Source organism: Zalophus californianus, chromosome 13, assembly GCF_009762305.2.
Source record: "Zalophus californianus isolate mZalCal1 chromosome 13, mZalCal1.pri.v2, whole genome shotgun sequence".
NCBI lineage: Eukaryota > Metazoa > Chordata > Mammalia > Carnivora > Otariidae > Zalophus > Zalophus californianus.
The window spans coordinates 85,062,754-85,084,055 of NC_045607.1; the positions used below are offsets into that span (position 1 = coordinate 85,062,754).

The following is a 21,302-nucleotide window of genomic DNA, read 5'->3' on the forward strand; positions in this document are numbered from 1 at the left end:
CTCATAAGCTGTAGGATCCGGTGATGATGATTCCTTCCCAAATCAGCCACTGTTGTAATGCTTCTTAAGTGATGATTTTCTGTTTTCATAATTTCTTTATTCAGTAGTTGACACTCTAGTGTATTTATATATTATAACATCGTGGGCTCAGAGGTCCCTGGTTTATTCACCAGGTTGTAATCTGCTGTATCATTAATCATAATATTTTGATGCTGAAATTTTCCCAGATTGGGACATTGAGAACCTGAAGGAGTTTCTGAACCAGATGGACACTTTTTTTTTCTTTTTTTTAAAGAGAAAAATGAAAGAGTGAGTGGGTTGGGGGAGGTGGCAGGGGTGCAGAGGGAGAGAATCTTAAGCAGTCTTTATACCCAGTGTGGAGTCCCATGTGGGGCTCAATCTCACAACCCTGAGATCATGATCTGAGCTGAAATCAAGGGTCTGACGCTTAACCGACTGAGCCACCCAGGCATCCTGACACCGTCTTTATAGAGCCAATCTGAAGTATGCTGACATTTGAGAATAACTCATGGGCAAGCATGTATTCTCTAAGTTCTCGATGTTGTATGCACCTCAGGCCCTGGGGGTCACCTGCAGCGAGATCCTTGTCAGGCAGGCAGACTATGACAAGTGACCGTAGGGACAGGCTGACCTGAAATTGAGCTTGTCAGAGACCAGCTTAGTGAGTGGAAGACTTGGATTTTTAGCGTGTACTGCTTGGGTTCTCCCAGACCCTATCCTCTATCTTTAGCCTTTGCATTAGCTAATTCAGCACCTGGGCAGGTGTGGGTAGAGTATGGGCTGGGGCGGGAGCAGTAAAGGGGGGTAGTAACTTGCCGGTCTGTCTTTCCCTCCCTTGCAGAGACGCTTGCTGGCTGTCGGGGGCAATGTTTCTGCTTCGCAGACGTGTTCAGTCCCTGCAGTTCCCATCCTAGAGTTTCAAGTACAGAGCCCGTTTTGTACTCTGCATCTCAGAGCGCTAAGTCAGACCCCCACCCGCGCCACGCGTGTCCCTCCCAGATTAGATTTATCATGTTTTCATGACCTTCAGAAAAGGAAATCCTATCATTTTTCTCTGCAGTGAGTCATCCACTCGTTTAAAGAAAAATATTTTCTTTTTTAACGGCACAATGAGGTCATGGAGAGAGCCCCCGAGGATGAGTCCTGAGAGCTGATCCTGGTCCCCAGCCCAGACCAGAGTAGCTGAGGTTGTCAAGCCTTCCCAATAGGCCACAGGTCACCCCAAATGCAGATTCGAAGTTCTGGTGGCTTTAACACTAGAGCTAACACTTAGTATCGAGTTGTTTTAAACTCGCTCCATGCAAAGGAACTTGTGACACCGGGGGAAACATTCATGGGGACTTGGAGCAACCCATGGAAAGCTGCTGGAGGATGCTGAAGGGAATTTCAGTCCATACCCCAGCATCTGGCCAGAGCTGTCTTACTAAAATGCAGATCTGATCATTTCACTCCCTTGTTTAGAACCCTTCGATAGCTTCCCAGTGCACTTAGGAGCCAAAAGCCTGAGTCCCGGGGCCCTGCCTGGCTGGGGCGCGGCCCCCTCTCTGCCTCACTTGGGGCAGAGCCCTCGTTCAGTGTCTACAAGTGGCATATTAGGTGTGTGCGTTTTCTTTACCTAGAGCTGCTCCTGTCCCCTTCCCCCTGCAAGCACACACCCTGCACCGTGCCCAGTGCACTCCTCAAATACAGCCCTGCGGCAGTGCGCTCCATGCCCGCCCCCACCCCACCCCCTGCTCTGTCCAGCATGCTCCCTGTGCTTGACTTTCACCGCGCTCCTCACCGCTGGTCCTTCATTTCTGCAGCCCCTTGTCTCTCTCCTCCTGTACTTTGCAAGTTCACCTAGACAGGCTCTATGTCTGATTCGCTGAGTAGCTCCTAGCCGGGTTTGGCACACAGTAGGTACTTCATAAATATTTACTGAATGAAAGAATAAAATCCTTCTTTCAGTCTGGTCATCGCGCCTTCCCTAGATCAGCATGCCCTTTATGGGATGTGGGATCCTGAAGCCAGTAGGGAAAACGGTTGGTGATGCGAGACAGTGGAAGGTGTGGGGATGGCGTGCAGGTTAGTGTCTGTGGGCAAAGGTTAAAAAAGCAGAGATGAGATCAGCCTTGGGAGGAAATCTAAACATTTAGAGGGAGAAATGTGAGATGTGAGAAACAAGACCACATTACCACCTTAGCCGCATTAACAAACCAAGCCTATAAAATCGCACTTAGGCTGCATATGACAGGTCACTTGGCCTGGTATTTCCTGTGAACTTCCGGGTTACACTTTTGCTTTCTTTACTGTTGTCACTTTCCGCACACGGGCGTCTGGGTGACCGTTTCAAATAGCTGCAACCTGGAGAGGCCTGGGTGGTATTGGGGAGGTTCGTGGGAATAGAAATTCAGGCTTGCCTCAACAGGCTCTGACACCTAGTAGGTGCTCATTGTGTGCATGAATGGATGGGCGGGTGTGCTCACTGGGAGGGGCAAAGAGCCGGTGGAAAAAGTAACTCTTGGTAAATGGAAGAACAGGAGGAAATCTCATCTGTCCTATGTTATTTTAAAGCAGAACGAGGAACGCTTACATTGTTCTCTTTCTTTTTGTATGTTCTGCCCCAAATGGGGTTGCTTGTAGATTTGGTACAGGGAAGGTCCTTGGGTCTGACAGTCTTAATGCTAACAATGCCATCAGCAGAACTTTCCTCTTAAACCTGTCCAGAAAGATCTATTCCACTTTACTGTTTTCTCTGTCCCACTGATCCGAGCCTAGAGAAGTTGATTTGCTAACTCGGTTGCTCTCATACTTTGAGTAATCAACATCGTGAGAACTTTCTCTCCCTCTGCAAGTTCATCCTTCTGGTTTTCTTTCCTGCCTCTCGGCCCTAGCTGATGTGGAGTCTTTTCAACTGCCTCCAACAACAGGATGCTTGCAGCTCTGCTGCTTTTAAATGTGGCAATCCATGATAATTATGTGCTTCTCAGGGACTGACTCAGCTCTTGGGGCAGAGCCTTCATGCTTCATGGGAGTACAGAACGTAGGGTCACAGGAAGCAAAGTTCTTCAGTTTGAACACTTCAGGTAGAACATCTGGTAAAGAAAAACACATAAAAAGCGTGTAAGTTGTGGCCCATGGGTGTAATTATTTTCATGGTGCCGTCAGTCAGCCAGTAATTGGGCCTAGATTATGCAGCAGTGAAACCAGAAGAAGTATCCTCACTAACAGATAAAGTCATAATATCAAAGTTTTGGCCATTGAAAAGTCCACCAGGATGTGTTAGTCCAGAAACCTCCAGTGTGTTTTGCTCATACTAAAGAATGGCTCGCTGTGGTAGCATGTGTAGAAAAGTATTTAGCGTTTTCTTGCTCAGAAGTGGCATTTTTTACCCTGTCCCTGGAGCATGATGTTATGGCCCCACTAAGAAGTGGGGGCCTTGAAGACTGTGACTTCTGTGGCCAAAGTTTTCAATCGCTCTACAGGAAGTTTTGACTCTGTTCATTGTCCTTAGCATAGGCCTTCTCTGATTCAACATGGCGGACATTCTGGACTGGATAATCCACTGTTTAGGAGGGTGGGGCTGTCCTGAGCACTGTAGGATGCTTAGCAGCAGCCCTGGCCTCTATCCACGAGATGCTACGAGCACCCCCTTCTAGTGGTGATGACCAAAAATGTGTCCAGACATTGCCATATGTCCCCTGGGGGGCAAAAATTACCCCCAGTTGAGAACCACCACTAATAGGTTAATCCTGTGACTAATTTACTACCATCTAGTCTAATCTCCCACTTCACAGTGAATGTATTAATTTTTTTGTGTGCCCAAACCAAATACTGTTTGGAAAGTTTGATTTCCTTGAGAAGTGAAGATCATATAACACCTTTTGTTAATCTAAAAGAAATTATTCTTGGGGTGCCTCCCTTGCTCCGTTGGTAGAACATGCAACTCTTGGTCTCAGGGTCTTGAGTTCAAGCCCCACATTGGGCATAGAGCTTACTTAAAAGACAAAAAGAAGTTGGGCCCCTGGGTGGCTCAGTCAGTTGAGCATCCGACTCTTGATTTCAGCTCGGGTCGTGATCTCAAGGGCGTAAGATCAAGTCCCCCATGGGGCTCTGTGCTGAGTGTGGAGTCCTCTTGAGATTCTCTCTCCCTCTCCCTCTGCTCCTCCCCTGGCTTGCACACGTGCTCTCTCTCTCTCTCTTAAAAAAAAAAAAAGTTATTTTTGAGATATCCATATCTGCATTTCACTTTGCTCATGCAGCTAAGCTGCAAGGAAATTTTAAATTTTTCTTGAGGCCATAAATTGGGCCCCTCTCACGGAGCTCTAAGTTTTATATGTGGTAAATACATAAATAAAGAGTAGAATTACCATCAGTTTGTTGATTTCGGCTTCTCTCTGTACACAAGGGAATTTGCTCTGGACTTGGGACATTGTCTCTAGTTAGTGTTGTCTCATCGGGTGTTTAGTTACCCCAAATTGCAGACCGTAGGGGGGCGGAGCAAGATGGCGGAGGAGTAGGAGACCTGGATTTTGTCTGGTCTCAGGAATTCAGCTGAATAGGGATCAAACCATTCTGAACACCTACGAACTCAACAGGAGATCGAAGAGAAGAATAGCAACAACACTCTGAACAGAAAAGCGACCACTTTCTGGAAGGTAGGACGTGCGGAGAAGTGAATCCGAGGCGATAATCGGGAGGACAGACGGCGGGGGAGGGGGCCTCCGTCGGCCGCTTCTGGCAAGTGCTAGAGCCGCGGAGCACAAAATCGGACCTTTTAGAAGTTGGCTCCGCGGAGGGACGTCGCTCCAGTGGCTAAGCGGGGGGATGGAACCCTCGCGGGACAGTGTGGTCTCAGGACCCTCGGGGTCACAGAAAGACCGGGGGTGCCTGAGTGCGCCAGAGCTCCCAGGGATCGGAGCGGGGAAGCCGGCTGCAGAGACGGAGCCGAGGCGCGGGCTCTCAGCTCGGGGTTCCCATAAACTGTGATCCGCGGCCCAGTCGGGCCACGGCTCCTCCAGCAGGGACCCAACAAGCGGCAGAGCCGGGGAGACTCCCCTTCCTCCCCCGGGAGGAGCGGCGCGGGAGCGCACCGCAGGGATCTGCTGGGTTTGGAGACTCCACACGGGGTCGGGTGCCAGAGATAGCAATGCTCGGTCACAGGCCGGGTGAGCACGGAGTGCGGCCGGAGACCGGGGACACGGGAGGGACTGCTTTTCTCTGGGGGCGCACTGACGAGCGGGGCCCCGAGTTCTCAGCTCCTCCGGGCGGAGATTGGGAGGCCACCATTTTCACCCTGGTCCTCCAAAGCTGTACGGAGAGCTTGCAGGGAACAAAAGCTCCTGAGAGCAAACCCAAGCAGCTTGCTTAGCCTGGACGGACAAGGGCGGGGCAATTCCGCCTCCAGCAAAGACATTTGGAAACCACGGCAACAGGCCCCTCCCCCAGAAGATCAGCACGAACAGCCAGCAAGCCAAGACCAAGTTTACCGATCAAGGAGAACGGGAGAACTCCAGCGCTAGGGGAATACTGCACATAGAATCCATGGCTTTTTTACCATGATTCATTAGTTTTTCAAAGTTAATTTTTTCAACTTTTTTTCTTGAATTTTTCTTTTTCCCTTTTTCAAACAACATCTTATCAATCCCTTTTTAAAAAAAACATTTTTTATTTTTCATTTTTAGAGTCATATTTTTATCCCTTCATAGTAGTTACCCTTATTTTTCGCATATATATATATATAAGTTCTCTCTTTAAAATTTTGAGATACAGTTTCTTCTAACAGATCAAAATATACCCTAAATCACTCGTGTATGGCTTTGTTCTAGTCTCCTGCCTGATCACATTCTCTCCCTTTTTTTTTTCTTTTTCTTTTTAAAAACAACTTCTTATCCTATCAAGTCCTTTTATAAAATCTTTTATAATTTTCATTTTTGCAGTCATCTGCCATCCCTTCATTGTATCAACCCTTATTTTGTACATATATAAGTCTTTCTTCCTTTAAAATTTTAGGAGGCACTTTCTTCTAACAGACCAAAATATGCCCAAAAGCTAGTGTGTGGCACTGATCTATGCACTAGCCTGATCATATTTGATCATATTCTGGTTTTTTTTGTTTTGTTCTGTTTTTGTTTGTTTTTATCTTTTTCTTTTTCCTTTTTTTTTTTTCCTCTTCTTCCTTTCCCTTTCTTGTCCCCTGGTTTCAGGTCTTTTCTGATTACTTTAGAGTGTATTTGCTGGAGACGTTGTTAACCTGTTAGCATTCTGTTCTCATTCATCTGTTCTCCTCTGGACAAAATGACAAGACGAAAAAAATCACCTCAGCAAAAAGAACAAGAGGGAGTACCGTCTGCCAGGAACCTACTCAATACTGACATTAGTACGATGTCGGACCTAGAGTTCAGAATCATGACTTTAAAGATACTAGCTGGTCTTGAAAAAAGCGTGGAAGTTATTAGAGAAACCCTTTCTGGAGAAATAAAAGAACTAAAATCTAACCAAGTCGAAATCAAAAAGGCTATTAATGAGGTGCAATCAAAAATGGGGGCACTAACTGCTAGGATAAATGAGGCAGAAGAGAGAATCAGTGATATAGAAGACCAAATGATGGAAAATAAAGAGGCTGAGAAAAAGATAAACAACTGCGGGATCACGAGGGCAGAATTCGAGAGATAAGCGATACAATAAGATAAAACAACATTAGAATAATTGGGATCCCAGAAGAAGAAGAAAGAGAGAGAGGAGCAGAAGGTATATTGGAGCAAATAATAGCAGAAGAACTTCCCTACTGTGGGGAAGGAAACAGGCATCAAAATCCAGGAGGCACAAAGAACCCCTCTCAAAATCAATAAAAATAGGTCAACACCCCGACATGTAATAGTAAAACTTCTGAGTCTCAGAGACAAAGAGAAAATCCTGAAAGCAGCTCGGGAGAAGAGATATATAACCTACAATGGTAGAAGCATTAGATTGGCAACAGACCTATCCGCAGAGACCTGGCAGGCCAGAAAGGACTGGCAAGATATCTTCAGAGCACTAAATGAGAAAAATATGCAGCCAAGAATACTATATCCAGCTAGGCTGTCATTGAAAATAGAAGGAGAGATAAAAAGCTTCCAGGACAAACAAAAACTAAAGGAATTTGCAAACACGAAACCAGCCCTCCAAGAAATATTGAAAGAGGTCTTCTAAGCAAAAAGAGAGCCTAAAAGCAGCATAGATCAGAAAGGAACAGAGACAATATACAGTCACAGTCACCTTATAGGCAATACAATGGCACTAAATTCATACCTTTCAATAGTTACCCTGAATGTAAATAGGCTCAATGCCCCAATCAAAAGACACAGGCTATCAGATTGGATTAAAAAACAAGACCCATCGATATGCTGTCTGCAAGAGACTCATTTTAGACCCAAAGACACCCCCAGATTGAAAGTGAGGGGTTGGAAAACCATTTACTATGCTAATGGACACCAAAAGAAAGCTGGGGTGGCAATCCTTATATCAGACAAATTAGATTTTAAAACAAAGACTGTAATAAGAGATGAAGAAGGACACTATATCCTACTTAAAGAGTCTATCCAACAAGAAGATCTAACAATTGTAAATACCTATGCCCCTAACATGGGAGCAGCCAATTATATAAGGCAATTAATAACAAAAGCGAAGAAACACATGGACAACAATACAATAATAGTGGGGGAATTTAACACCCCCCTGACTGAAATGGACAGATCATCTAAGCAAAAGATCAACAAGGAAATAAAGACTTTCAATGACACACTGGACCAAATGGACTTCACAGACATATTCAGAACATTCCATCCCAAAGCAACAGAATACACATTCTTCTCTAGTGCCCATGGAACATTCTCCAGAATCGATCACGTTCTAGGTCACAAATCAGGTCTCAACCGGTACCAAAAGATTGGGATCATTCCCTGCATATTTTCAGAGCACAATGCTTTGAAACTAGAACTCAATCACAAGAGAAAAGTCGGAAAGAACTCAAATACATGGAGGCTAAAGAGCATCCTACTAAAGAATGAATGAGTCAACCAGGAAATTAAAGAAGAATTAAAAAAATTCATGGAGACCAATGAAAATGAAAACACAACTGTTCAGAATCTTTGGGATACAGCAAAGGCAGTCCTGAGAGGAAAGTACGTAGCAATACAAGCCTTTCTCAAGAAACAAGAAAGGTCTCAAATACACAACCTAACCCTACACCTAAGGGAGCTGGAGAAAGAACAGCAAAGAAAACCTAAACCCAGCAGGAGAAGAGAAATAATCAAGATCAGAGCAGAAATCAATGAACTAGAAACCAAAAGAACAGTAGAACAGATCAACGAAACTAGGAGCTGGTTCTTTGAAAGAATTAACAAGATTGATAAACCCCTGGCCCGACTTATCAAAAAGAAAAGAGAAATGACCCAAATCCACAAAATCATGAATGAAAGAGGAGAGATCACAACCAACACCAAAGAAACACAAACACTTATAAGAACATATTATGAGCAACTCTATGCCATCAAATTAGATAACCTGGAAGAAATGGGTGCATTCCTAGAGATGTATCAACTACCCAAATTGAACCAGGAAGAAATAGAAAACCTGAACAGACCTATAACCACTAAGGAAATTGAAGCAGTCATCAAAAATCTCCCAAGAAACAAAAGCCCAGGGCCAGATGGCTTCCCAGGGGAATTCTATCAGACATTTAAAGAAAAATTAATACCTATTTTCCTGAAACTGTTCCAAAAAATAGAAATGGAAGGAAAACTTCCACACTCATTTTATGAGGCCTCCATTACCTTGATCCCAAAACCAGACAAAGACCCCATCAAAAAGGAGAATTACAGACCAATATCCTTGATGAACATGGATGCAAAAATTCTTACAGAAGTACTAGCCAATAGGATCGAACAGTACATTAAAAGGATTATTCACCATGACCAAGTGGGATTTATCCCTGGGCTGCAAGGATGGTTCAACATCTGCAAATCAATCAACGTGATACTATACATTAAGAAAAGAAAGAACAAGAATCATATGATCCTCTCAATAGATGCAGAAAAAGCATTTGACAAAGTACAGCATCCTTTCTTGATCAAAACTCTTCAGAGTATAGGGGTAGCGGGTCCATACCTCAATATCATAAAAGCCATCTATGAAAAACCTACAGCGAATATCACTCTCAATGGGGAAAAGCTGAGAGCTTTTCCCCTAAGGTCAGGAACGCGGCAGGGATGTCCACTCTCACCACTGCTATTCAACATAGTATTAGAAGTCTTAGCCACAGCAATCAGACAACAAAAAGAAATCAAAGGCATCCAAATCGGCCAAGAGGAAGTCAAACTCTCACTCTTTGCAGATGATATGATGCTGTATGTGGAAAACCCAAAAGACTCCACCCCAAAACTGCTAGAACTCATACAGGAATTCAGGAAAGTAGCAGGCTATAGAAGAGAGACAAATCAAAGAGTCGATCCCATTTACAATTGCACCCAAAACCATAAGATACCTAGGAATAAATTTAACCAAAGAGGCAAAGGATCTGTACTCAGAAAACTATAAAATACTCCTGAAAGAAACTGAAGAAGACACAAAGAAATGGAAAAACGTTCCATGGATTGGAAGAACAAACATTGTGAAGATGTCAGTGCTACCTAGAGCATTCTACACATTCAATGCAATCCCCTTCAAAATACCATCCACCTTTTTCAAAGAAATGGAACAAATCATCCTAAAATTTGTATGGAACCAGAAGAGACCCCAAATAGCCAGAAGAATATTGGAAAAGCAAAGCAAAGCTGGCGGCATCACAATTCCGGACTTCCAGCTCTATTACAAAGCTGTCATCATCAAGACAGTATGGTACTGGCACAAAAACAGACACATAGATCAATGGAACAGAATAGAGAGCCCAGAAATGGACCCTCAACTCTATGGTCAACTCATCTTTGACAAAGCAGGAAAGAATGTCCAATGGCAAAAAGACAGTCTCTTCAAGAAATGGTGTTGGGAAAATTGGACAGCCACATGCAGAAGAATAACACTGGACCATTTCCTTACACCACACACAAAAATAGACTCCAAATGGTTGAAAGACCTAAACGTGAGACAGGAGTCCATCCAAATCCTAAAGGAGAACACAGGCAGCAACCTCTTCCACCTCAGCTGCAGCAACTTCTTCCTAGAAACATCGCCAAAGGCAAGGGAAGCCAGGGCAAAAATGAACTATTGGGATTTCATCAAGATAAAAAGCTTTTGCACAGCAAAAGAAACAGTCCACAAAACCAAAAGACAACCGACAGAATGGGAGAAAATACTTGCAAATGACATATCAGATAAAGGGCTAGTATCCAAAATCTATAAAGAACTTATCAAACTCAAGACCCAAAGAACAAATAATCCAATCAAGAAATGGGCAGAAGACATGAACAGACATTTTTCCAAAGAAGACATCCAAATGGCCAACAGACACATGAAAAAGTGCTCAACATTGCTCGGCATCAGGGAAATCCAAATCAAAACCTCCATGAGATACCACCTCGCACCCGTCAGAATGGCTAAAATTAACAAGTCAGGGAACGACAGATGTTGGCGGGGATGTGGAGAAAGGGGAACCCTCCTACACTGTTGGTGGGAATGCAAGCTGGTGCAACCACTCTGGAAAACAGTATGGAGCTTCCTCAAACAGTTGAAAATAGAGATACCATACGATCCAGCAATTGCACTACTGGGTATTTACCCCAAAGATACAAATGTAGGGATCCGAAGGGGTACATGCACCCCAATGTTTATAGCAGCAATGTCCACAATAGCCAGACTGTGGAAAGGGCCAAGATGTCCATCGACAGATGAATGGATAAAGAAGAAGTGGTATATATACACAATGGAATATTATGCAGCCATCAAAAGGAATGAGATCTTGCCTTTTGCAATGACGTGGATGGAACTGGAGGGTGTTATGCTGAGTGAAATAAGTCAAGCAGAGAAAGACATGTATCATATGTCCTCAGTGATATGAGGAATTCTCAATCTCAGGAAACGAACTGAGGGTTGGTGGAGTCGTGGGGGGTGGGAGGGATTGGGTGGCTGGGTGATAGATATTGGGGAGGGTATGTGCTATGGTGAGCGCTGTGAATTGTACAAGACTGATGAATCACGGATCTGTACATCTGAAACAAATAATGCGATATATGTTAAGAAAAAAAAGAAGATAGCAGGAGGGGAAGGATGAAGAGTAAGTCGGAGGGGGAGACGAACCATGAGAGACGATGGACTCTGAAAAACAAACTCAGGGTTCTAGAGGGGAGGGGGTTGGGGGGATGGGTTAGCCTGGTGATGGGTATTAAAGAGGGCACGTTCTGCGTGGAGCCCTGGGTGCTATGCACAAACAATGAATCATGGAACATTACATCAAAAACTAATGACGTAATGTACGGTGGTTAACATAACAATAAAAAATTAGTAAAAAAAATTGCAGACCGTAGAAAGTGGGTCATGAGAGAGAAGCGGGAAGAGGGACTCTGATACCGTTCATGTTTGGGCCTTAGGTCGGCCCCAGGATGACGTCAACCGAAGAAGTCATTTACCTGCTGTTAGCGGCCCGTCTACTTACGTTGGTGCAACAGTATAAATTCTGCTGATTCCACCTCTTTGTTTCATTTCTGCCTTGTATTTTATTTGGGTTTTATCCCCATGCACCCCACCCCCTAGTGGGTGAGCCTTGTGTGAGCCTTGTGAAAGTGGGGACCTTATCTCTTGTTCACGCTGTGTCCCCAGCTCTTAGAACAGAGCCTGGTAAATAGTGATAGATAAATGGACAGGTGGATGGATGGACAGATGGATGGATGGATATTATTCCTAAGATTGTTTTTATCAATATTAATTATAAGTTGAATGTATGAATAAATTTTTTATTTGGTTGGTCCTCCCGTCAGACTTGAGGATAATAACATTCTGATTGGCCCCCTTGAATTTAATCTCTTTGCCTCCCTTGGTCCAACCACACACAGTGTCAAGGCAGTCTTAAGTGGAGGTCTTTTTAGCCTCTAGCGTGGGGCTGAGTGTGCACCTCAGGGTGATCGTAAGTGGACCCGATCGCCCTGGTCTGGGACCAGAGTCTGATGGCCTCTTTCGTACTCAGCCACCCCCCTCTCTTCTGACCTCATGTGTCCTCGGGCCATACCGGCAGTCTCTGCCCTGGCCCTTGGCCGTTTGCCTCTTTCCTTTTACTCTGTCATCACTTGTCTTACCTTAAAAACTCAGCTCTTGGTTAACTCCATTTCTGTTTTGATTAATTATTCACGTATGATCATGTTGTTCTTGTTGCTGACATGCCTTTGTAACTGATCTCAATTAGTGTTGTGTTTAGGATGTTTGGTGTTTATTTCCCAGCTAGACTATACCTCCTTTTATTATAATCCTTCCTCCTACTCTTTCCACTGAATGGGACCATTTTCTGCACCCAATTAAGCTTGTAATAAATGCTATATAATGAAGGTAGAGGTGGTGCCAGGAGCCGTCTCCACCACTGGATTTCCAGACATTTAGAAAATTCTTGTAAACCCCAGGGGACAGCCCTCTGATTCCAGAATATTTAGTTGGAAGCTGTTACTTTCAGGATTCCATTTGCAGACATAGCCAGTGGTTTTTGGCTATATATAAATAGGCATAACCCTGTTAATCCAAAAAAAAAGGTTTCAGGCCGTTACGATTCTCTATAACTCAAGAGATTTTTTTAAAAAACTGTTGTTTTTATTCTTTCCTGATTATTCTTGAGTTAATAAAAATTTCTGTATAAAAAAATTTTACTGTAACATATCCCCAGTTAATCATTTAACATTTTTTTCTTTTCAAGATCTGGTCTTAATTTTTTGTGGGGGAGGGGAGACACAGGGGAGTGATTGTTGTATCCATTAGAATTCAGCATAGATCCAAGTAACAGAGACCCAACACGGAAAATAGCTTAACAAAAGAGAAGTTTATCTTTCTTTTACATAGACATATAGAGGTGGCTTTCCAGGTGCAGTATGATAGCTCTGATCCGCAGAGCTCTTAGAGACCCAGGATTTTTCTAGCACATCGTTCTTCCATCCCTATGTGTGAACTCACAGTCCAATAAAGCAGCTAGTGTTCCAGTCATCACACCTGCATTCCAGGCAGCAGGATGGAGAACATGACAAAGAAGAAAGGAGGCCAGAGAACTATTCATGTCTCTTCAAAGGGAGGTTCCGGGGGGGTTGCTTTATGACGTTTCTGCATATGGCCATACTAACAGTAAAAGAGGCCAGGGAAATGTAGTCTTTATATGTGCCCAACTAAACCAGGAGTCCTGTTAGTTTCAAAGATGGGATAACACATACGGAGGAACATCTGGCTGTCTTTGCCATGGCTGCCCCGTTCATCCCCCTCCTAAAAGAACTTTCTTGGAGTTTATTTCAATACATTTTCTCTTGTGTCCCAGTAACTTCTTATAATCTTGTAAATATTTTTTATGAGATAAGTAGCTATGTGTTGTAAAAATGTGTAAGATATAAGGGACAACATAAAAACCATCCATGATTCTACAATCTAAAGATAACCACTGAAACAGCTTCTTGTAAGAATTGTCTTTAACACTAATACAGAGCAAGCAACTTCTGCCTACATAATATTAAGATGTTCTTAAAAATTCATTATATACTACTGTATGTTCAGTTATTCCTTCGGGAAACATGTTTAAACATCTACACAGTTCCACACATCTTATTAAATGATGTGTGTGATTGGGAAGGGGGAGTAGTGAAGGAAATTTTAAAAATTAAATTTGTTGCTCTTAAGATACTTAAGCGCAGAGAGAAAACCTACACATTTGGACAAGCTGGGAAATCAATCAGGGCCTTATAAATGCCATATTTTGTGTTACTGTATGTGAAGGTACACCAGAAAGCAGGAGGTAAAAAAATGACACTGGGTGTCTTTATTTAGTTGTAGAACATACAGTGGACAGTTGATTGTAAAAATGACCTTGAGAAACACAGGTTGCTTTTTTAGGTGCTGGGGGATGAAATTTGGATGACAGCTTCTTAGGATAGTCTGATTTAAGCAGTATTAGGAAATCATCAAGCCTAACATGGTTAAATTCTAACCTTTCCTGAGTCCCAGATTTAGAAGTCCAGAGTTCATTTGGGGGATTATTCAGCATGACCTATGCCTTTTGTGAACTTCAGAAATAACTAAAGATGGGCTGGCCAGTTAAGTTTCACTGAAAAACGTGATGTGCTTTGGGGCGCCTGGGTGGCTCAGTCGGTTAAGTGTCTGCCTTCGGCTCAGGTCGTGATCCCGGGGTCCTGGGATTGAGCCCCGTGTCGGGCTCCCTGCCCTCCGAGGAGCCTGCTTCTCCCCATCCCTCTGCCTGCCGCACCCCTGCTTGTGCTCGCTCGCTCTCTCTCTGTCAAATAAATAAATAAAATCTTAAAAAAAATGTGATATGCTTTGTTGCATTCTAAATCCTGACATCAAATCAGTGCGTTTAAAAAAAAAGAAAAGCACGTTGAAGAGAAATAGATAAAAATTAGCCTTTTCTACTGAAAATGGGTGAAATAACTGTTAAGAAATACACAGAAAAATTCTGGAGTTATACCAAAATATTAATAGTGCCCCTAAGCAGTGAGCGCCGAGTGACGACTTTTATTCTTTCAGTGGCCTGGAGGTGATTTTTTTTTCTTTTTTTTTTTTTTTTTAACATAAGCATGGACTACTTTTGTAACTGGAAAACGGTGGGGTTTTTAAAAGAACTTTTCATCAAGGGCAAAAGCTCAGTTGAGATTCCTACTATGGTTAAGGGATGACGGCTTGTCGCTGGTGAGGAGCCAAGGGCTGAGAAGAGTTCCCGCAGGGCCCCTGACTGGCCAGGACTGCCGTGCGCTTGGAGAACCTGCTGGGGATTAGTGGCGTCCCTTGTGCGTGGCACGTCCTCAGGTGACCGGGGCCGCGGCTGCGGGGCGTCGGCAGGAGCACACAGACTCTCCCTCGGAAGTGGCTGGTACCGCGGACGCACAGCCTGTGTGTGGAGGTGTTTGAATTGCCCGCGGGATTTGTACGCCTGGCCACGCTGGCCTGAAGGACACACATTTTCACGAGATCCCGGGTTCCTGTTTTCATTAAGAAAGCAGGCAGTGCCGAGCGGCTGAGTGGGCTGGGGGTGGCGTCCGCGGAGCCGGAGGGAGACTTCATTGGTGCGACCTGGGCCTATGGTGTTCGCGCGTGGCCCGGCGAAGGGTGCACGAATGTTGAACCTCCTTTCCTTACCGGGTGAAGACCGACGGAGGGCGTCCGAGGCAGCGCCGGGACGCAGTGCGAGCCAGCTGGTGAGCGGGGCAGCCGGGCGGGCGCCTCGGGGGTGGGGGTGCAGCGGGCGCGGAGCAGGGAGCAGGCCGGCGGGCCGGGAAGGCGCCGGGTGGTCGGTTGGTGGCGATCAGGCTGGTGGGGAGCCCTCGGGGCCCCCGGGATGGCGGTGAGCTGCCGGCGGGGAGCGGAGCGCCGCGGGCGCCGGAGAAGGGGGAATGAGCTGCCGGCAGGGAGCGGAGCCCAGCGGGCGCCCACCCCACCCCACCCCACCCCCCAGGAGGAGGGTGCGCGGCCTGCGGGCGATCAGGCCGGTGGGGAGCGCAGCGGGCGCCTGGGAGGGGGGTGGGCGGCCGCTAGGCAGCGGAGCGCGGGGCGGGGGGCGGGGGCCTGGTCCCAGGGCTGAGCCCCCTGTGGCCTGGAGGAGCCACAGCCCAATTTTAAGAATCGGCGGTTCCTGTCCGTCAGATCTGCCCGCTTTTGCTTGACACCCGAGCGGGCAGCTTCTCTTTGCTTGTGGAATTTCAGACAGCGCTGGAAACAGGTCGGGCTGCATACTTTGGGTGAGCGTGTTGTCCATGTGGAGTTAAAAAGGAAAGAAAGAGGGAAGGAAAGACGCAGTTCTGTTAACATGAGCACAAGCTTCCTGGTGCCGGCTCATCATCAGCTCACCCTTACATGGGTGAGCAAGTGATTAAGGTTGAGCATTTCTTTCAAGTAGAATTCTCTTGCCATGTCTTAGAAATGAAATCTGGTGCCTCATTTCCAACAGCGAGAACAGTTTAATACTGTTTTAAATCAGGGCACGGAGAATACACAACTCTGCTGCTTGGCAGTCTTTCTGTACTTTTCTTTCCAACATTTCAGAGGAGAGAGGGCAAATTGGATGCGAAAGGTTTACTCAGGGCATTCACCCTATGAGGTGTAAATGCTCAGCAGGGTTTGGACTGGGAAGGGCAGGCAGGCACCCCACATTGCTGGAAATACTTGACAACAGTCGGGTGGGTTTTTGTACCCTGGACAGGAGTAGGGGTACAAATGGCTTGCATTTTCACTCATTGCTTTTGGGTACTTTCCATAGCTCAAAAAATGCAGAGCTTGTTATTATGACTTTAGGAAAACACATTACTTAATCCTACAATTTAAACAAACAAAAACGGCCTTGCTTTTCAATTTGAAATGCACAGCTCAGGTCAGCAGCAAGGTCTGTGCCTTGAAAAAGTTCTTGCGTTTCCTTTTCTAAATGTTTGGTTTAGCCAGAAGTAGCATTTACTGAATGCCACAGGATCCAGGGCTTGGAGTATAGGTTTGCTTTTATTTTCATTCTCGTTTGCATCTGTTTGGATATGTTAAAATACAACACGGGGTATGCTTAGTATATGGAATGTTTTGTCTAAAAGAAGTCAAAGAGGAGAAAGACGTTTCCTCTAGTTGGGGCAGGCTTTTGGTGGTGGTGGTGGTTTTAAACGGAAGGGACAAAATAGAGTTGAAGTCTCTTCTCCAACTGTGTTCCTACCCATGCTGCTAAAATTCCTCATCGGCCCCTGGGTCCTGGCTCTCTCAGCAGGGAAGGGGGTCAAGGCAAATTGGGATCTTAGGGAGGGTGGTCAGGCACCAGGGTGCCCTTGGCCGCCGTTTAGAAAGGCTGCAAAGTCTGCAGAAGAGTGACTGCTGTAAGAACTCCCATCCCGGGCTTCCTGCATCTCTCCTGATTAGGTCCATTATTCTGCCTTTTCATTTTTCATTTTTGGTGCCTCAGCGTTCACCTTATAAAATAGGAGTCTTAAGGACTATTCTGTAGACTTCAGTGGACTCGAGACCACAAAAGAAATGATCTCCTCGAAATGAGTTCAAGTTTTTTCAATATGTTCTTTTCTCAAAAATAAAGTGTTTAGTGAGGACTTAATATACGCTTGGCTCTTTAAAAACCACTGTGTCATTACATTCTTATAACAGCCTTACGAGGTAAATACGTGTATTTGCATTTTTACTCAGGGAGAAACTGAAGTTCCAAGGGGTTTATTAACTTACTCACCCAGCTGTTAAGTTGTAGATCCAGGATTAGAACAGAAAGAATGCTGTCAACTCTTAAATCATACTAGTTGGCCACACTGCACCATACACAAATGCTATTTTTTTGTTTAACCACCCAGTGTATTCCATAGCTTTATCATATTGTCTTCTCGTTCTCCTAGGAAAAGCAGAGGGTGTTCTGAATGGAGATCATGACAAGGAACAGAAAGATCCTTATTTTGTGGAGACCCCCTACGGTTATCAGCTAGACTTAGACTTCCTCAAGTACGTGGATGACATACAGAAAGGAAACACCATCAAGAAACTGAACATCCAGAAGAGGCGGAAGCCATCGGTGCCGTGCCCAGACGGCCGGGCGGCGCCCGGCCAGCAAGGTGTATGGACTTCCACGGAATCCCTCTCCTCCTCCAACAGTGATGACAACAAGCAGTGCCCCCACTTCCTCCTCACCAGAAGCCAAGTGACATCGACGCCAATCCCAAGGCCCCCTGCCCCTCTGGAGGCCTCGCCCACTTTTCTTACCATCCCGGAGAGCCGACAGCTGCCACCACCGTCACCACAGCTCCCGAAGCACAACCTTCATGTCACCAAGACGCTGATGGAGACCCGGAGAAGATTGGAACAAGAGAGAGTCGCCATGCAGGTGGCACCGGGTGAGTTCCGACGGCCCAGGCTGGCCAGTTTTGGAGGCATGGGCTCCACGAGCTCGCTCTCCTCCTTTATGGGTTCTGGAAACCACAATCCCGCCATGCACCCACTTCAGAACGGGTACCAAGGCAACGGGGATTACAGTGGCTATGTCCCAGCTCCTGCCACCACTTCGTCCATGGGGAGCTCCATGCGCCACAGCCCCCTGAGCTCCGGGATCTCCACTCCAGTGACCAACGTGAGCCCCATGCACCTGCAGCACATCCGCGAGCAGATGGCTATCGCCCTGAAACGCCTCAAGGAGCTCGAGGAGCAGGTGCGAACCATCCCCGTGCTCCAGGTGAAGATCTCGGTCTTGCAAGAAGAGAAAAGACAGTTGGCCTCGCAGCTGAAAAACCAGAGGGCCACAGCCCAGAACGACGTCGGGGGCGTGAGGAAGCGGTCCTACAGCGCTGGGAACGCATCCCAGCTGGAAGAGCTCTCCAGGGCCCGGCGAGGCGGCGGGGAATTATACATCGACTATGAGGAGGAGGAGATGAGGAGCGTAGAGCAGAGCGCACAGAGCATCAGGGAGTTCCGGCAGCTCGCAGCGGACATGCGGGCCCTGGAGCAGAAGATCCAGGACAGCAGCGGCGAGGCCTCCTCAGAGCTCCGGGAGAACGGGGCGTGCCGGTCCGTGGCTGTGGGTGCCGACGAGAACATGGACCACGTGGTCGTGTACCGCAGGGGCCCCGGGGCCTGTAGGGACGCCGCAGTGGGGACCATTACTGAGACGAGGAGCTCTGGGGTCGGCGTGACAGAGGCCATGCTGGGACTGACGACGGAAGCTGACAAAGAAATCGAGCTGCAGCAGCAGACCATAGAAGCCCTGAAGGAAAAGATCTACCGCCTGGAAGTTCAACTGAAGGAAACCACACATGACCGCGAGATGACCAAGCTCAAGCAAGAACTGCAGGCCGCTGGGTCGAGGAAGAAGGTGGACAAAGCCGTGACGGCCCAGCCGCCTGTCTGCAGCAAGATGGTGGAGGCTGTGGTGCCCACGAGAGACCAGATGGCGGGCCGCCACGTGGATGTGGCCGACATAGGCACGTGCACCTCCGTGTGCACGCGCAGCGTGGCGGTCTCCTGCCAGCCCGGGTGTGAGAGTAGAGCCGCAGGGCCTGAGCTGCCCCTGAATCGGTGGATTGTCAAGGAACGGGTGGAGATGCGTGACCAGTGTGTGGGGAGGTCAGTGGAGACGTGTGACAAGAGTGTGGGCGTGGAAATCAGTATCTGCGAAACAGGCAGCAACACAGAGGAGTCTGTGAATGACCTCTCGCTCCTCAAGACCAACCTGAATCTCAAAGAAGTGCGCTCGATCGGCTGCGGGGATTGTTCTGTTGATGTGACCGTCTGCCCTCCGAAGGAGCGCACGTCGCGGAGCGTGAACACAGAGGCTGTTAGCCAGGTCGAGGCCGCTGTCATGGCGGTGCCTCCGACCACCAGCCGGCACACCAGTACGGCTTGGGAACAGGTGGACCAGTCCACCAACACCGAGATGGCCACCCTCGTGGACTCCAGCACCAGCACCTCCCTCAGCACTTTGGACAAGCAGACCAGCACCCAGGCTGTGGAGATGCGGACAGTGGCGATCGGGGAAGGCCGTGTGAAGGATGTCAACTCCTCTGCCAAGATGCGGTCCGTTGGCGTGGGAACGGTGCTGTCTGGCAGTTCTGACTTTGACAGGCCTTCGGCTGTGAAGACCAAAGAGTCAGGCGTGGGGCAGATAAATATTCACGACAACTATCTGGTTGGTCTCAAAATGAGGACCATAGCTTGTGGTCCTCCCCAGCTGACTTCGGGGCTGGCAGCCGGCAGGAGGAGCGTAGGTGTTGGGGACGAGCCCGTTGGAGAGTTCACGGAGAGCCCCCAGCCCCAGGCGCCTGGCATGATGACCGGCTTGGACCACTACATCGAGCGCGTCCAGAAGTTACTGGCAGAGCAGCAGACTCTGCTGGCTGAGAACTACAGTGAACTGGCAGAAGCTTTTGGGGAGCCGCACTCACAGATTGGCTCTCTGAACTCGCAGCTCATTAGCACCCTGTCCTCAATCAACTCTGTCATGAAGTCTGCAAGCACGGAGGAGCTGAGGAACCCTGACTTCCCCAAAATGAGCCGGGGTAAAGTTACAGGTATGTGGCGTTCCGAGGGACCTGGGGGTGAGGACGGATGGGGATCGTGTACTTGGAGGAGGTATGGATTTTTTTCACCTGCTAGAACCATTTTTTGAAACACTGGAGGAAGCTTTAGAATGATCATGGGTAGAATGAACTCCAAGAATCAAAACTCATAAGGAGCTCTGCTGATTCCCATTGTCTGGTGGTTTCACTGGCCTTGGGCTGATGGGAGCAGAAAAGCAAGCTTGGGTTGACTGGCCTGGTGGCTGTCTTCTGGGGCTGTTGGTTTGCTGCCATGTCTTCTAGATATGTACTTGCTCATTTTCTACCGGACAGCCTGCAAAGGTCCCACAGTGTCTGTAACCCTAGTTACCAGTACATGCTCAGTAAAACATACTGGCATGAAATGTTCTTCATTAAAACTTTGATGGAGGGAGTTCATGTATCAATTCAGTAAATAACGATTTTATTCCTGCCCTTTTCCAAGCATAGGTATAGGCTTCTGTCCTCACGGTGCTTACACTCCAGTTGAGGGCACAGTATGTCAGGAGGTGACTCGTGCCATGAGGGAAAGAACTCCAGTTATAGGGAGAGTGAGCGGTGATGGTCGGGGTGGGGGCGATTAGAGATGGGGTGGTCCAGAAAAGGCCTCTCTGATAAGGGCCCCCGGAGCCAGAGAAGGGAGCCTTTCCCACGGTTCATTTTGACAGGTGCTTAAGGTGTTCTTTCTCTTCCTTTACTCATTGGGATTCCTGCTCACCCCCGCTTTTCTTAAGAACGGAAACTAATTGAGAAATTACCCTGGAAGACTTTATGACATGTAATATTTCCCTGCAAGCCTTGTTAACATGACTTCCCTTTCACGTGTCTCTAAGCAGTCATCATGTCCTTCTAGGATGGAGCTTTTGTTCCTGGCTCTCCCGCTCGCTCGAACCCTCATGACCTAGAGAGAGAAAGTCACCCTTCTTTACACTTCATTTGTAAAATGGGGATTCGAAGGGCACCCATCCTATAAGGTGGTCATTGTGCTCACCGCTGGCTCACAGTGAGCTCAGGAGAGACCTTTGTTGTCATTGGTGATGTCGCTATAGTGCGTCCCATGTGGCTTCTTTTGTTGACAAGCTGAAC

At 47.0% G+C, this 21,302-nt stretch overlaps 1 protein-coding gene across 13 annotated transcripts in view; it reads left to right on the top strand.

Moving 5' to 3' along the window:
- The window catches only part of KANK1 (KN motif and ankyrin repeat domains 1), a 209,761-nt gene that overhangs the window by 159,388 nt on the left and 29,071 nt on the right, over positions 1 to 21,302 (top strand). For 10 of the 13 annotated variants that reach the window (XM_027615019.2, XM_027615024.2, XM_027615018.1 and 7 more), the window contains one exon: positions 17,532 to 20,189. In XM_027615019.2, coding sequence (XP_027470820.1) covers positions 17,532 to 20,189 — 2,658 coding nt within the window. Of the gene's footprint in view, positions 1 to 14,927; positions 15,360 to 15,423; positions 15,506 to 15,785; positions 15,900 to 17,531; positions 20,190 to 21,302 lie in introns of those variants that run through there. The other 3 variants (XM_027615027.2, XM_027615031.1, XM_027615030.1) reach the window with 3 other exon arrangements.